The 16,970-nt window shown below is 42.0% G+C and overlaps 1 protein-coding gene across 1 annotated transcript in view; it reads right to left on the reverse strand.

The window, feature by feature from the left end:
- LOC109488308 (adenylate cyclase type 5-like) overlaps nt 1-16,970 on the reverse strand; it is a 49,587-nt gene that overhangs the window by 5,131 nt on the left and 27,486 nt on the right. The window contains exons 2-19 of the mRNA XM_019792502.1: nt 12,917-13,066; nt 11,792-11,913; nt 11,267-11,378; nt 10,745-10,872; nt 8,835-8,993; nt 8,472-8,613; nt 7,928-7,999; nt 7,120-7,284; nt 6,797-6,852; nt 5,445-5,456; nt 4,621-4,783; nt 4,151-4,248; nt 3,563-3,647; nt 3,130-3,246; nt 2,115-2,294; nt 1,578-1,753; nt 772-904; nt 419-528 (exon numbers count right to left, since the gene is read on the reverse strand). Coding sequence (XP_019648061.1) covers nt 419-528; nt 772-904; nt 1,578-1,753; nt 2,115-2,294; nt 3,130-3,246; nt 3,563-3,647; nt 4,151-4,248; nt 4,621-4,783; nt 5,445-5,456; nt 6,797-6,852; nt 7,120-7,284; nt 7,928-7,999; nt 8,472-8,613; nt 8,835-8,993; nt 10,745-10,872; nt 11,267-11,378; nt 11,792-11,913; nt 12,917-13,066 — 2,180 coding nt within the window. The remainder of the gene's footprint in view (nt 1-418; nt 529-771; nt 905-1,577; nt 1,754-2,114; nt 2,295-3,129; nt 3,247-3,562; nt 3,648-4,150; nt 4,249-4,620; nt 4,784-5,444; nt 5,457-6,796; nt 6,853-7,119; nt 7,285-7,927; nt 8,000-8,471; nt 8,614-8,834; nt 8,994-10,744; nt 10,873-11,266; nt 11,379-11,791; nt 11,914-12,916; nt 13,067-16,970) is intronic.

Here is a 16,970-nt window from a genome sequence, read left to right on the forward strand (position 1 = left end):
CAGAGTGACTGGTCGAAAGCTCTAGGTGAGAGAACTTTTTGTGTTGGATCTTAAGGATAACTTTAAACATGTAACTACCAACACAGATGAACTTCCATTCTTTATTCTCGAATGCTTGTTCAGCCAAGACGGGCACAAGGTCAAGAAGGTTGAGGGGGGGGACAGGTTATACAAAACAACAAAATTAATACAAAACGACAAAAATCTATAGCAGTGACACCTGTGCTGCAGTGCAATGTGAACCAGTCAGAATTGCCCTGAGGAAGGTGACGGATGGTCACCGAAATGTCAGCTGAATAAAAGACTTGGTTGTGTATTTTTTACTAAAAACAGTCTCTTTACTCAGTGTCTTACCAACCTGTTGAAAGTATCCACGGAACAAACTTAATACATGATAAATAGTGAATAAACTGCCAACCTGCGGTCCTGCTTGAGGAAGTGGTCGGCCACGTGTTCCGGGAGGATGTTGTTCAGCAGCTTCTTGTTGTACGTCCGGAGATTGTCCATTTCCTCTTTCTCCTCTGTGGCCTGGGGGTAGAAAAAAAAGAAGCTTTGAGCTCTTTGTTTATGTGTGTGTGTGTGTCTGTGTGCGTGTGTGTGTCTGTCGCGCGTGTGTGTCTGTGTGTGTGTGCACGTGTCTGTCGTGTGTCTGTGTGTGTGTGTTTGTGTGTGTCTTTTGTGTGTGTGCACATGCACGTGTGTGCGTGTGCATGAATGTGTGTTTGTGTTTGTGTGTGCTTGTGTTAGACTATTTGCCTGTTTTTTAGTCACCTGCAGTTTCCAGAGGAAGTCCAGCCGAGCCGTAGACTCCACCTGCTGAGCATGCAGAACCAGCGCGATCAGGAACACGGCGATCACCACCGGGGTCACGACCTTCAGACCCACCGTCAAGGGCACAGCGTTACTGTACAGGGGAGACACACAAGGTCAGACAGAGGTCATCAACATGGCTGCCCTTTCATCATACATTATGTTCACCTTTTCATGGTTAACAAGCCACTGCTTTGTTTAGTCGTACTCAAACACACTGCATGGCACTTGCAGCATTATGTAACCTAACACCAGTTACCATGGTGACAGATGTCTGGTTCAGGTCACTGACCTTATTTGTTTGGAACGAAAGAAGAAGAGGAACAAGAAACAGAGCAAAAACAATATGTTTTCCTTCTGCAAAGGTAAACATAATCATAGGCTTCTATGGGCAAAGGTAATCATTGTACTGTCTACCTAGCGAGCAAGCAACACAACACTGTACAGAAGCTCCCCCTACTGTCCTGTGGTGGGCCTGCAGCAGCAGATCATGATGTAGACAGCCACCATGATGCCATGAGATATCAAAACTAGAAGTTCCACTGCAGTACCATGACAAGCCGCCAGGGCCCCAAAATCACCATTTCTAAGGTCTCATGAAGACGTACCCACCTACAAAGTTTCATGACAATCCACCTTTTCTTGAGTTATCCTCGTTTAAATTACACACACACACACACACACACGCACACGCACACACACACACACACACACACACAGACGCCAACGAAAATGTAAAAAGAAGGTAAAAAGCTCCCCCTACTGACCCGTGGTGGGCCTGCAGGAGCAGATCATGGTTGTCGAACAGGTTGACAGCCAGAACCTCGACCAGCGTGATGTAGACGGCCGCCATCAGCGTCAGAATCGCCAGCTTCGCGATGGAGCTGATCTGGAGGAACACGGCGCAGCTGAGCATGCCCAGGAGCACACTGAACGTGAAGTACTGAAACAAACAAACAAACAAACATTACTGAACGTCTGGAACATAAACTCAACTGCAATATAAAAAAACAACTTTCCCAGCATGATACAGCTGTTATCTATACAATCTCTTCTGAATATTTCATCAACCTTTTCTTCTTATGACTTCTGTTATGATAATCAGGACATTTTGCAACAAACAACAAAATTAAACTTTCTGTGGAATTCCTCCCTCCTTCCCTCCCTTACTCACACCCTGCCTCCCTCCTTCACTCCCACTCACTCACTCACTCACACACTCACTCACACACTCACTCACAGACACTCTCTCCCTCTTTCCTCTTTCCTTCTCTCCCTCCCTCTCTCCCTCCCCTCCCCCTTACCTCAGGAAAGTGGCATTCCTGCTGCATGACACTGCAGTAGCTGCTGCTGTAGTTTCTGTGGAACTCCTCCAGCCCAAGGTCGAGTCCCTCCCCGCGGATCAGGGAAATGTTCATCTCCGCAGTCGACACGTTCAGCTTCTGCGCAACGCACTCCTGCACGTTCTCAAGGTCACACGAGAACTGGGGGAGGGGGCAAGGTCAAATTACTGTTGTAAAGAACAACCATCGTTGTTTCAAACACCAGGTCTTGTACAACCTTGAAGGAGAAACTAAAGGGGACAACTAAACTGACCAGAAAGGTGTGTGTGAAAGCAATTGTGTGGGACTGGTATAAAAAAATTTTACCCTTGCAGTGAGTCTACAGCAAAGCAACTGTGAGTCTGTGCTTGTATGAGGCAGTTGTAGAATATATGATGCTACACCATAGCGACAAAGTTGTCAAAAGTAAAGCAACAGTTTGTTACTGGTGTCAAGTGTCATTTTGTGACACCCCCTCTACCTTGGGCAGGTTTCCCTAAACCCCTTGCACACCCTCTGCCCATGCAGCTTTCCCTAAACCCCCGGCTAAGCCACCAAGTCTACACCCTTCTTGCCTTTCCCATCATGCTCCTGGTGTGTGGTTACCATGGCGATGCTCAATAACTGGTGGTTACCATGGTAACTTCTCAAAAATAACCGTTGCCATGGTGACATCTGCTGAACAAGTCCTGAACTGAGCAGCCTAAAGAAGCAATGATTCTGTCACTAAAAATCTTAAGTTATGGTTTTCTCACCAGTAATGCCTCAAATTTGCCCGACGTACATCATGGAATAATCACTAAAATTTGTAAACAAGAACACAGTTCCTCGATTAACTGAAAACTTTTGAGATATTCAAAATCTATCCAGCTGCTTCAGTGACTGTTTTCATGCTTATTTCATTAGCAGGACCTTCATCAATGCAACTTACAAACCAAAGGCAAGTATTAATCTATTTAAATGTTGTATTTCAGAACAGATGGAGAGTGGCTGTTACCATGGTGACGAAGGCCACGCCCCAGATGATGAGGACAGTGAAGATTCCCAGCAGGTTGCTCTTCATCCGGCTTTCCCCGATCATGGAGGATAATCTCACCAGGCAGCGCGGCAGCAACTAAACAAAGAATGAATGAATGAGAAAGAAAGAGAAAGAAAGTAGGAATGAATCATCAATATTTGAGAGTAAGCATTGTTACTGGTGCTTTACTACTACCTTTACATAACCGCCTTTGCTATTTAATGTTGAACTCAACATAACTCACAGTCATCAATTACAAGAAGACATTGCTGTGAGTGACACTCCCTCTCTAAGTGTCAACATCTAACCTGATGCACTCAATGACAGCCACAGACAATACAAGAACAGTAATACCGTCCCAGTTGTAGTTTAGTGAATGAAGCATGCTGTAGTGTTTACTTAGCTGACTCACCCTGATGCTCTCGCTGACAGCCAGGAACAGCAGGAACAGCACAAGGACAAACCCTCCCAGGAACACGGTCAGCATCAGGAACGAGCTGTCAACACAACAGCACAAACTCGTCAGAATACTTCATGTTATAATATAGTAACTATAATAATTCTATAATTTTTTAATTCTTTATTTATCAGTTGGGTGATCCCACTGCACAGCAGGGGTGTTCAGTTCTTACACGTCTAAAATTTGTTTGCAGATAATCAGTCACCCCTATTATCTTAAAGTTGATGGAATAGTCCATATTAAGCAGAGACTTGGTAGGGTGATCCTACTACAGAGAAGGGGTGCTCATTTCTTACACTAAAATTTGTCTGCAGAAAAATAGTCACCCCTATTATCTAAAGGTTGATGGAACAGTCCATATTCAGCACATGTTGAGCTGGGTGATCCCACTGCAGAGTAGGAGTGTTCAGTTCTTCTATAAAATGTTTGTCAACATTGCAGATAGCTACCCCTATTACCTTAAGGTTCATGGTACAGTCCATATTTAGTACATGTTCAGCACGAAGATCCCACTGCAGAATAGGGGTGTTGGGTACTTACTGCGGGATGATGATGAGTTGAGTGAAGCAGATGAACAGGAACATGGTAAAAGCACAGCCCATGTACGACTTGAACATGTGGTCACGTACCATCATGTACTGTAAACAACAATAAATAACAATAAACAACAATAATAAATAACAACACTAAACAATAAACAACAGCCCATGTACGACTTGAACATGTGGTCACGAACCATCATGTACTGTAAACAATAAACAACTGTACAATAAATAATAACTAGTCTAGAGAAGTAACATTTGCAAAGCAAATGCATAATGTTTACCTTCGGACATGGTCTGCTCTGTTAATTCTTACTCAAACACATTCACATACATGTACTACTAGTATATGATGACAGGAGCAGAGCAGACCATGAAATTGCAACATATTGTAACCCAACACCAGTCACCGCGCGTCGATCGCCCGAGAGAGAAACTCACAAACAAACAAACAAACAAACGTCTCACCTTTTCCTCGAGCTCAGGTTTGCGGAAGGTGAGGAAGAACTTCTTGACGTGATCGGAGCGAAGACGGTCGATGCTTCGTGCATCGATCGCTCGTGACAGAAACTCGTTCACTTCGTCGTCGGGACTCTGCGGCTCCTGGCGCGTATCGAACCCCAGGCCTAGTCTGTGATTGGTTGAGAGGAATGATGTCATCAATGATGTCATCAGTGTGAATATGGGAGGCATGCAGGTTCACTCAAAAATACAAACAACATATGCCAAAAAACAGTTACTCAAGCAACTGGATATCATTTTGGAAACGGTCAGACGTTTCAGGTAGCATCCACTACCTTTCATCAGTGACACTGGAGAGTTGTCAGAAATGCAGGTTTATAAGTATGGACTGTTTATTGATAATTCTGCAAAATTTTTGGAAATCCAAAAGGAAACAAAATTTTATTGAGTAACTGTTTTTTTTGGCATATCTTATTACCTGGATTTCTTCACCAACAAATACAAACAACAAAACTGAATCTAAAGCTCACAACACAACAAACAGCTAAATAACACAACAGACAGAACAACAACTAAACAACACAACAAAACAACACCCAAACACAGCAAACCTGCAAAACAACCATGCAAAAAACTGTCCCATACAGTCTGACCCAAAAACTTATAATTCTATGCAAAGCAGTAAGAAACCAAACTTCACTACACAGAAATCATTCAACGGTGCATCGGTGCATATTGAAATAAAGTTTCAATACTCTTTTTCTAGAAAACATCAAATTTATTATCTTCTAAGTATATCTGAAACATAAAAGTAGAAGAGTTGAACTTACATGTGTGCTTGCCTGTAAGACAACAACAGAAAAGGTCAAAAAGTGCAGTTGAACATTTAATAGTGAGAAACTACAGTGAAAACTACAGACTTACAACATAAAAACTCATTTTTGGGAATAAGTTGGGTTGGTGTGCCAAACCTACAAATTAAGGTGCACAAAAAATACTTTAATTTGGGTGCAAAACTCAAGATAAAACCTAATGACAAACCTTACTGCCTCTCTTCAGAAGTTGAATCTGAAATTCTATTAACTTGTAAATTATTTTTGTTCTTAAATTGTTTTTTCTGTCAAAAATAAGCTGTATACTAGTGTACAAGTGTATCTTTTATTTTTCTGTACTTAGGTAACCCTGCACAAATATGTACTAGCTACATCCTTGAGAAGTCGAAAATTTGGCACACAGCTGCAATTATTTTGTCAACATTCAGTAATTACTCCATTATTTGTAGCTGAGTTAAGCATTACAAAGCTGAAACACACATAAACAATTCATTAGCAATAATTGGATGACCAGAAAATCAGCTTTTGGCAAAGAAAATCTCCTAAATCTGATTTCTGTAAGCTTCATGAACAGGTGCAAAGGCCACACCAATTTAATTTGTTGGTTCTCGGATTTTTTCAGAAAAAATATGAAGCGACAGGGCGAAAAAAAAATAAATAAAAACAGGTCTAGGCATCCTATTATAGGCTTAAATGCTACAAAATGAGCCATGAAGTCTACACAAAAGGCTGGGTTAAAATTTAAACATTGAATTTTGAACTTTTAATCAAACCACTGCAATGATAGATGGGAAAACTGTAACAACTAGGAAGAAAAGGACTTTCCTCAACTGTTGGGGGGCAAAACATGAGCATTTTTCAGTTGATTCAGGACCAGAATCAATTTTTTTTTTTTGCAAATCAGAAAAAAACGAAGAGGCGAATCCAAGAACCAACAAATTAAATTGGTGTGGCCAAACATCTTCCGAAAATAGATTCGTCAGGTCGGTAAAGTATAGCATATACCGTAAGGGTTTTCTTCTACGCAACTGATAGACACCAAAACATCAAACGAAATGGAAAAACGGTATGAATATTTGGTTGTGTTGAATAAAACTCTTATATCCCAGATGCAAACATGAGATAGGGCTCAGTGTTAGCCCTTATTTGGGAAAACATAATCTCCAAGCTGATCTTTTGGTGGCTACAAGACAGTAACAAACTGGCAAGACAGTATCAAATAGGCAGCTTACTATGCCACAGCTCACTGTTTAGAGTTGATACATTCAATGTGTCCATTTTGTTGAATTTTGCAACAATTTTTCTCACATCTGCCAGAAAAAGGTAAACAAACAAACAAACAGCCTTACTTGTTGTTGATGTTTCCCTGCCCGTTTCTCGGCAACCCGTCCTGGTCAACGTAACCCTGGCAACAGAAGACGGATAGACGTCAGGAAATAACTGATCAAAACAACACTGCAGATGGATTTCAGCTTTCTTTGGCTCTTATGTTAGTGGATGATCTTTTCTAGCTGACACCAGGTTCATGTTTGTATTAGACTGGACAACTTCTCAGAAGTCACTTGCAAAATTACAGCATCAACTTCAGAAAAATTTGTTTTCATCTGCTTGGAGAGATTTGGGACCTTAGGTTTAAGTTGGTTTCCATGGATATAAGGTCAGAGTTTGTTACCATGGTTTTCATCTCCTTGCTGAGGTTGGGGATGATGTTGCTGAAGGGTTTCTCGGCGCCCCATGAGTCCAGCTGCGCGACGCTCGAGCTCCGGTTACGGTCGATGCTCTCCCGCCGCCGGTTACTCGGGGTCAGGAGGGGAGAGTTCATCGTGTCAATCATCTTCTGTGGCAGAGGGCAAAGGGGAAAGGTCATTGTGTCAATCATCTTCTGTGGCAGAGGGCAAAGGCAAAAGGTCACTGTGTCAATCATCTTCTGTGGCAAAGGGCAAAGGCAAAAGGTCATTGTGTCAATCATCTTCTGTGCCAAAGGGCAAAGGCAAAAGGTCATCGTGTCAATCATCTTCTGTGCCAAAGGGCAAAGGCAAAAGGTCATCGTGTCAATCATCTTCTGTGGCAAAGGGCAAAAGACTTCTAACCTCTAGGTTTGTATCAAATATCCTGGGCAGTATTTTAACCTTTTCCCTGCTGCCTAAACCAATACATCTTTGGTGTCAAAGGGCTACCTTAGCAGGCTGAGGGTTAATGCCCTGTCCCTAGTGCTGAAACCGTGGCTGTTATTAACCTTCTCCCTGCTGTCAAAACCCAGAACAAATTTGGCTGTCTTAGCAGGCTTAGGTTAAAGGCACTGGTGAGAGAAGGAGACACTTTGAGTGACGTCCATCACTCTTCTTCAATGTCCCTAAATTGAACTACAAACAGACCTAGTCAAGACTTATGTATGAGCAACTGGAAAAAACAGTTAAATATGACTTGCCTTGTCCTTATCTATTTGTTTATTTCTTGTTAGATAAGATATTGTGACTTGCCTTGTTCGCACTTCCCCTCACACTTTCAGTGGATCCGGGCGTGAGGCGAAAGAAACCCCCAAAATCTGGCGTCTGGAACCAAATTTTACATCGTCACGAAGCGCCATGCATAAGTCAGACACATGCAGCCTGGGGCCACACCAACCTAACTACACAACACGGTCACAGATTCTACTGTGTCAAACTGGAAACACACATTCTAGTCTTACACTGCAAAAAAATCTAATGACTAGTACAATGGAATTACTACTCCTGACTTGACACAATGTTACAGAACGAAGACCACAGGGTTCACAACAGTTACAGATTTGGGGAACAAATCTGTGAGCCAGGTAATCAGGTTAGCGTGGCCTGGTCAGAGGTCACAGGTCAGGAGTTAGCATGGCAAGGTCGGGGGTCACAGGTCAGAATGTCCCGGTCAGAGATCACAGGTTAGTATGGCCTGGTCAGAGGTCACAGGTCGGGGGTTAGCATGAACTGGTCAGAGGTCACAGGTTGGGGTTAGCATGGCCAGGTCACAGGTCAGGGGTCGGAGGTGGCTCACCTTGCGGGGGTGCTGTGCCTTGATGAGGTACGTCTCGATGTTGTGGTCGCGCAGGTAGTTGTTCCGCTCGCCGCCGTGACCCGGCTCGACCTCGTAATCCCCATTCAGGTAGTCCAGCGTCGCCTTGGTGATGTGCACACGCCTGCAGGGGGCAAAGGTCACAGGTCATGAACCCCAGGTCAGAGGCTATGGATCAGTAGGTATGATTCACCCAGTGACTTAATCAGTAATTCTTCCTTGTGAGTAAGTTCATTTTGATTATCCCCACATTAACACAGCCCCTGACAGGGTTAACACAACTCCATGTTTTTTTTTCCAGGGTAACGTCAAGAGACATAAAGAAACAAATAAACAGAAACATACCCAGCTTTCCCTCCGGCCTCCATGGTGTTGGCGAGCGTCACGTCATTGCTCCAGACGTCAAACTGCCACTTTCGCAGGCCGAGCACGCCGCAGTGCACGCGCCCGGAGTGGATCCCAACACGCATGTTCACGTTCACTCCAGTCACCTCACGGACAACTCTGTAGGGAGAACATGGGAGTTAGTTTCCTCTTTCACTCACTCACTCACTCACTCACTCACTCTCTTACACACAACATTCAGTCACTCACTCTCACTCACTGTCCAGTTTATCGTCAGTATAATTACATATACCTAAACACAACTTGCAATGTTGCAGATAACAGAAAAGAAAGTATTAAAGGTGCCCTTTTCTGAACTAACTGTTCCTTATGAATGACTATAATGTGCCCATACCTAGTATGAAATACCAAAAAGCAGTTACTCAAGCAACTGGATATGATTTTCAAAATCATATCCAGTTGTTTGAGTAACTGCTTTTTGGCGTACCTTATTACTAGTACCTGGATGTCAAACCTTCACCGACTGAGTATAAAATGTACTATTCAAAAATAGCCAACTGGCCTTCGCTTCACTCTGACAATAACCTACTTAGAAACAGATTGGACTTTGCTTCAGGTCTACATTTAGGTTAAAATAAACTCTCATCTCCTTTTTGGGACAAACGACATCCCAGTTCATTTCTGCAACACCCCAAAAAAGCAACTTCTGTCAGAAATAGCACAGTTGTGATGTCTAAGAGCCATATGGAAGTTCTTAAATCTATAACATCATGTCTTATTCTTGGGTCACATCTTCTCCAGTTGAAGACATTTGATTATATTTTTCTAATATCTGTCATTTTTGCAACACCTAAAAAAGTAACCTCTGTGAAAAATATCATTGTTATGTTTTCAGTCATATGGAAGTTCTTTTACTATAAATTCTTAAACCACAAAATCTTACTCTTGGGTCACCAATTCCAGTTTAAATTTGGTTCTATTTTTCTACCATTTCTCCCAAATGACCTTCCTCCCAAGTGACCTTCCTCTAGCTGCCTCGACCTTCAGGTATCTGTTCCCGTAATCTCCACCCTCGCTTTTCCGAGAAGCTGACCTAAAAATATCCGCCATGTCTTTTTCACAGAACCGAATCACGTGTCTATAATGTGTGTGGGTGTAATAAGAATACTGCTGTGTAATACACAATACACCTCTGCAATACATAACATCTGTGTCCATAATATCACCAGGGTCCATAATATCGCCACCTTGAGAAACAGTGTGTTTAAAGATATTTTTACTGCAACATACTTTTGGTATGCACTCCTGCACACCTCAAATGTACATACCTAGGGTATGTTGCAGTAAAAATATCTTTAACTTAAAGTTTAAGCACACTTTTCCTCAAGGTGGTGATATTATAGGCCCTGGTGATATTATAAAATGGTCTAAAAATATCCGCCGTGTCTTATTCACAGAACCCAGTCACGTGTCTATAATGTGTGTGGGTGTAATACTATAGTACAGCTGTGTAATACATTCTGTATACACCTGTATTACATATACACGTGTGTCAGAAGTACTACATCAGTACATGTACATATTTTTTCCTATGGACCATTTTGTCTTCACCTATTTTTTTTACATATATATTCATAGTTTTTGGACGAATACCTGTTCAACTACAGATTCCGTTATAGTCACTGACAAAAAGCTGTGGATGCTACTTGAAACGTCTGACAGTTTTCAAAACCTATCCAGTTGCCTGATTAACTGTTATTGTGTCTCCTTAACTCTTGATAAGTTTATCCCTAATAGACAGAGCAATCACATATATGTACATGTACTTTAGAACGTAAGTTCCAACAATGTTCAGTTTCGGACATTGCCATGGTAACGGCATACCGTTGCCATGGTAACGGGGTACTCACGCGATGGTGTCGATCATGTCCAGTCCCATCTCCACACAGCAGTGGGCGTGGTCAGGCCGCGGCTCCGGCAGCCCAGATACGCAGTAGTAGCAGTCGCCCAGGATCTTTATACGCAGGCAGTGGTTCTCCTAAATTACAGAACAACAAAATAGGGAAATAAGGTAAAATTTGAAAAAATGCTTGTTTACCTTCACATGGTTTAGCCCAACAAACTACTGCTCTGTTTATTGTTATTCAAACACATACATATTCCATTACGACCAGCCCCTCCAACTCTGTCCTGCCACTTGCAATGTAAACCAACACCACATGGTTTTTGCTACAGCACTAGTTACCATGGTGACAGACGTCTGGTCCAGGTCATTGACCTCATTTGTTTGGAAGGGAAGAATGAACAGACCAAAAACAATATTTTCTTTCATAGAAAAAGGTAATACTACCAAAACAGATGAATTTTCATGATAATCTTTTCCTTCTGCGAAGGTAAACAAAATCACTTTGTTTATTTGTTTGTTTACTCACAGCTGCGAGTTTGTCGAATCGAGCGAAGAGCTCGTTGAGTGTTTTAACCAGCTCCTGGGCGGTGCACTGGGAGGACAGCATGGTGAAGCCCTCGATGTCCGCAAACAGGATGCTGTAAACAACAACAACAACATCAGAAATAACATTACAACATCAGAACCTCGTAAACAAGAGGTTTTACTGCAGGATGCAACGAATTAAAACAGCTTGAAAGTTTCCAATTCTTGACGTGTGTTGCTGTACAATTTGGTACATGTACAATACATGACATTTTTGTGTTTCAGAATGTAATTTGATATCATAACTGGCATTCCCATGTTATTGGCTGTCAATTGATATCATACCTGACATTCTCAAGTTCCTGGATGTAATTTGAAACATGTAAAATACATGAGATTCCCGTGTTTTTGGCTGTAATTAGATACCATACCTGGCATTGTCAAGTTTCTGGCTGTAATTTGATAGATGGAAAATACTCGACATTCTCACGTTTCATTCCCCGGTTGTAATTTGATACCCACATACCTGACGTTCTCGTGTTTCTGGATGTAGATCTTGTGGAACTGGATATCTTCCCGCTTGACGGCGATATCGGCTTTCATCTCCATGGCAACATGCCGCGGCAACACAGACAACAGAAGTCTCTCCTGTTGGGACAGAAATACAAGAAACATCAGAGGCTGAATCAGTGGTTATAAACCTGCTGCTAGTTTTCTCCTGGCCATGGTGCTGAATCATTGGTTATAAACCTGCTGCTAGTTTTCCCCTGGCCGTGGTGCTGAATCTGTGGTTACAAACTTGCTGCTAGTTTTCTCCTGGCCATGGTGCTGAATCAGTGGTTACAAACCTGCTGTTAGTTTTCTCCTGGCCGTGGTGCTGAATCTGTGGTTACAAACCTGCTGTTAGTTTTCTCCTGACCATGGTGCTGAATCATTGGTTACAAACCTGCTGCTAGTTTTCCCCTATCCATGGTGCTGAATCAGTGGCTACAAACTTGCTACTAGTTTTCCCCTATCCATGGTGCTGAATCAGTGGTTATAAACTTGCTACTAGTTTTCTCCTGACCGTGGTGCTGAATCAGTGCTTACAAACCTGCTGCTAGTTTTCTCCTGACCATGGTGCTGAATCAGTGATTACAAACCTGCTGCTAGTTTTCCCCTGGCCGTGGTGCTGAATCTGTGGTTACAAACTTGCTGCTAGTTTTCCACTGGCCGTGGTGCTGAATCTGTGGTTACAAACTTGCTGCTAGTTTTCCCCTATCCATGGTGCTGAACCAGTGGTTATAAACTTGCTACTAGTTTTCTCCTGACCGTGGTGCTGAATCAGTGCTTACAAACCTGCTGCTAGTTTTCCCCTGGCCCTGTCCAGGGTGCTGAATCCAAAGTTGAAAACCTGCTGCTAGTTTTCTCCAGGAAGTGTTTATGAATCAGTAGTTACAAACCTGCTGCTAGTTTTCTCCAGGAAGTGTTTATGAATCAGTAGTTACAAACTTGCTGCTAGTTTTCTCCAAGTGTACAGAGGCTAAAATCATTTTTATAAATCAGAGGTTACGAATCTGCTGCTGGTTTTCTGTTAGTATTAGTTATGAATCAGTGGCTCCGAACCTGCTGCTAGTTTTCTCCTAGTAGTTGTGAATCAGAGGTTACGAACCTGCTGCTGGTTTTCCTTCTGTGTGATGAGTCTGGCCTCGATGCAGCCTCGAGTCTCCTGGAAGGCCTGTCTCTGTGCGACTTCGGCCGGATAGTGGGTGAACACGCCCGCAATGTTCGCGCACACGAACACCACCGCATTCGCTACAAGCTGTGTGTAAACAACAACAACAAAACAACATGTAAATAACAACATCTAAATAACAACAAGTGTTGTTAAGGCTTGTCTCTGCGCGACTTCGGCCGGATAGTGCGTAAACACGCCCGCAATGTTCGCACACACGAACACCACCGCATTCGCTACAAGCTGGAAACAACAACAACATGTAAATAACAACAACATTTAAAAAAAAAAACAAATGCCTCTGAGCTACTTTGGTAGGATAGAAAAAAATCTCCCTTAACTGTTGGAATGAAGGGCTCAATGATGTTTATTATATAAATATATTACTTCAAAACACTGTGTTTGGGAGATCTCCAATGCAGCCCAGTTTTGATACACAGGTCTGGAGTGCATCATACTGGGGCATCTACATCAGAGCATTACAACCATTCCTCAACAGTAGTTGACAGAGACAACAGAGACAACAGAGACAGGGGGCGCCACAGACTTTCTGCAACCTATGATCCACTGCTCACGGAGTCATGTGTGTTATCTGCGTGACGTCACGGAAGCGGTGGATTGCTCATTCCTTGACAAAGACTGGAAAATTTGGGTGATGAGTCCAATTTGTGGTGTGGGAAATTACAGAGTGAGTTTAAACTTGTGTTAGCAGGCGTTTAAGCTATTATCAGAGACTCAAGGTACTATACTGGGGCATGTTGCACCTCTTTAGACGCTTGTGTTGAAGTGTGGTGGTTACACGTGACCATGTTAAAACTGTGTTAGCAGACGTTTGTGCTATTATTAGAGCCTCCAGGTAAAAACTTCATAGCAGCGCTTATTACATCACTTCAAAAAACAGTGTGTCTGAGAGATCTCTAGTGCATCAATCCTGGGTATTCGCAGTTCTGATAAACAGGAGTGTACTACTGGGGCACTGGAGATGCTCGTTTCAGTTAAGTGTGGCCGGTACATGTGACCTGTTACGTTGTATGTTAGCAGACGTTTACTCTATTTTTAAACTATCCAGGTAAAAATATCGCGACACAAAAGACAGTGGAGAGGCTTCCATCTGCCATCTGGGCTAAAAATACAGCAGAGATGCGACGTTGATACACACTTCAGACAAATGAAGCTGTGTGGAGAGTCATTAGTGACTCCAGTGTTCGAAATACCTGTCTGCAGTCTGCAATCTGCAGATAGATTTTCAAGATTGCAGAAGAAAAATTTATACAATCTGCAATTTTGCAGAAGGAAAAATTGGCTCCAGATTCAATAGTTTTCAATTTAGCAAACTAGAACTCTCTGGCCCCAAGGACAGATAACACTTAAGCTCCTGTTTTGAAGCAACAGGAGCTAAACTAATGATTTTAGTTGTAGTAGCTTGTAGTGGGAGACAGTGGTGAAAGACCCGTGAAGATACCAGTAAATGATTTCTGTGGAGAAGGATCTATTAAGTCTGAAATTAAAAAGAGTGATAAATTAAACTTAAAAGAATTCCAGTAATGCTACAGATTTACAAAGCTATATATGATATAAAAAAGAAGGTTGTAGTATGGAGGCTTGTGTATTTGCAGAAAGTATTTTCAAATTGCAGAACAAAACTTTGACTCTTCTGCAATATTGCAGATCACTGAAAAAAAGTATTTCGACCACTGGACTCTCTACTACAACTCAACATGTGTGACATAATAATTGTATCGGTTAGTTCAGAAAACCAGTAGTTTATAATCTGCAAGCAGATCTTTCGGTGGCTTCAAGACAGTATCAAACTCCCTCTCTGATCATGACAAGTGTTTCCCACCAACCTAGCTACAATCTACAGGCTTTCAAATCAAACGTTCACTGCCATCTCTTGACATGTTTCTTTCATATTTCTAGTTCAATGGCGAGAAGTGGTCGTATAGGCCTTGCATTGAAAAAAAAAAGGATATACAATATAAAAAGTCAGGCAAGACTGTATCCAATACGTTAAGCCAACTGAGGTTTGACTGGTGAAAAAAGATACCGGCATAGAAAAGAAAGGCCCTAATATAAAAATATAAGCCCACATTCTACGTACATGTACCTTCTTTTACAACGGTTTGCTTTTGGTATTTTCAGTTTGTTGGTAACTTATTCTTTTTGACAGCAGAAGTCACTAAGCTCTGGAAGTATTTTTACGACATGTGGTGTGTGGTTGTGTGGTTAGGCACCTTTTACAACCTGCTATTTCCCTGTTCATATTGGTTTGAGGTGGATTTATAGCGTCTAGAGGGAGTGAAGTTAATATATAGTTGTCGGCTTGGCTGTCTGCAAATTTCTGCTATTTCCTAACATTTACAATTTGTGAAGGGTGTGATGTATCCAGAAGTATGCTTTTATTGCGAACCATGTTCAGGCACAGTTCTGGATAGTAACCCTTACCCGTTCAGGCATAGAAGTAGACAGGCACGGTTCTGGGTACAATAGGGTGTGAAGTTTGCCATCTCTGCCTTGTTTGAGTGGTCTCCCTTGGACAGGTGTGAATGATCATAACTGGCCTACGTGTCATGAACAGTTAGAAACAAGGTGGTCTTGTGCACCTGGTTGGGGTTGCTGACTTAGAATCTGAAGGTTCTGGGTTCGAATCCCTGACAGGCCTCTGGGTGTTATGTCCTTAGAAAAGGCACTTTACATCCATTTCTTTACTCAACTCAGGTGAAAATGAGTCCACTTCAAATTCCCAGTGTGAGTGGCTCAAAACTTATCCAAGCTTGTACTTACTGGACATAACTAGTAATATGTTGTGCCTTAAGACAGTTTACCAGTTTTGTGGTATAAACAAAAAAACTTCACAGATGTTATTGGCTTCAGAATCTCACAGCACACCTGGTAACAGCACGGCTTGCTGCTGCTTCCCTGAACAGTCAACACTTCAGCGTGTTCGTGTTTGGGGACAACGTGTTTGTTTAGTCGTCACGTCTGCACCTGTTATTTCCACCTACACATCGCACAGACACTTCACACAACTATCCAAGCAGATCTTTTAATCAGGTTACAAGACAATTTTGAATAAGGCAACACAGAATCAAACTGGCAAGACAGTATCCACGTGCCACTGAAGTTTGGCCACCAGAAAAAACAGATACTGGTATGAAAATAGGTGAAAATATGTTGGAGTGAAGGTTAGACCTCCAGGTAATAAGATATGCCAAAAACAGTTACTCAAGCAGCTGGATATGATTTTGGAAACGGTCAGACGTTTCAGGTAGTATCCACTACCTTTCGTCAGTGACACGAAGTAAGAGATTGCAGGATAAGTACATAGGTGAAAATAGGTCGTTAAATTCTCGTTAGCTTAGATAATAATTAGCAGGAAGGTAAAAATAGTCATGGATATTACAGATGACTTTGTCAAGCTTCAAGCCCACACAGTTATTGTTCCTCTGCTATTTGAACAACAACAAAGTCAAACAGGAAGCTAAACATAGAAACAGTTAAGAGGAAAGTCTGTAATAGTCCGATTCCAATTTTCCAGTCGGAAATCTTGCTTCCTCCTCACTTTGAATTAAAAGCACAAATTTGTTTCTTTTATAAATGATACTGAAAATAATAATGGTTATAATGATAATAGCCTGTAGTTAGAGGTAAAAATAGATCATATTAGATATTAATGTTCGATAGGCCTAGGGAAAAAATGTTGTGTTTCCTGTTTCAGTCCTGAAAAAAATTAGGTTTGGTAGGTAGGGATTTATCTTTTTTTAAGACTTTTAAGACAACTAGTGCAGGCTAGCATAGCAGTTGTCACTGAGACATGGTACACACCAATGATGGATAATGCATTCCTGAATATAAACAACTATACCCTATTTTCCAAATGCAGGTCCAATAAACGTGGTGGTGGAGTGGCCGTATATGTGCACTCTGACATTCAAGCCAGGCTGATCTCCCAAATCCCTGTCCCCCTGAACTCGAATGTATCTGGGTTTGG

This window comes from Branchiostoma belcheri, unplaced genomic scaffold (genome assembly GCF_001625305.1).
Source record: "Branchiostoma belcheri isolate BF01 breed outbred unplaced genomic scaffold, Haploidv18h27 scaffold93, whole genome shotgun sequence".
Taxonomy (NCBI): Eukaryota; Metazoa; Chordata; class Leptocardii; order Amphioxiformes; family Branchiostomatidae; genus Branchiostoma; species Branchiostoma belcheri.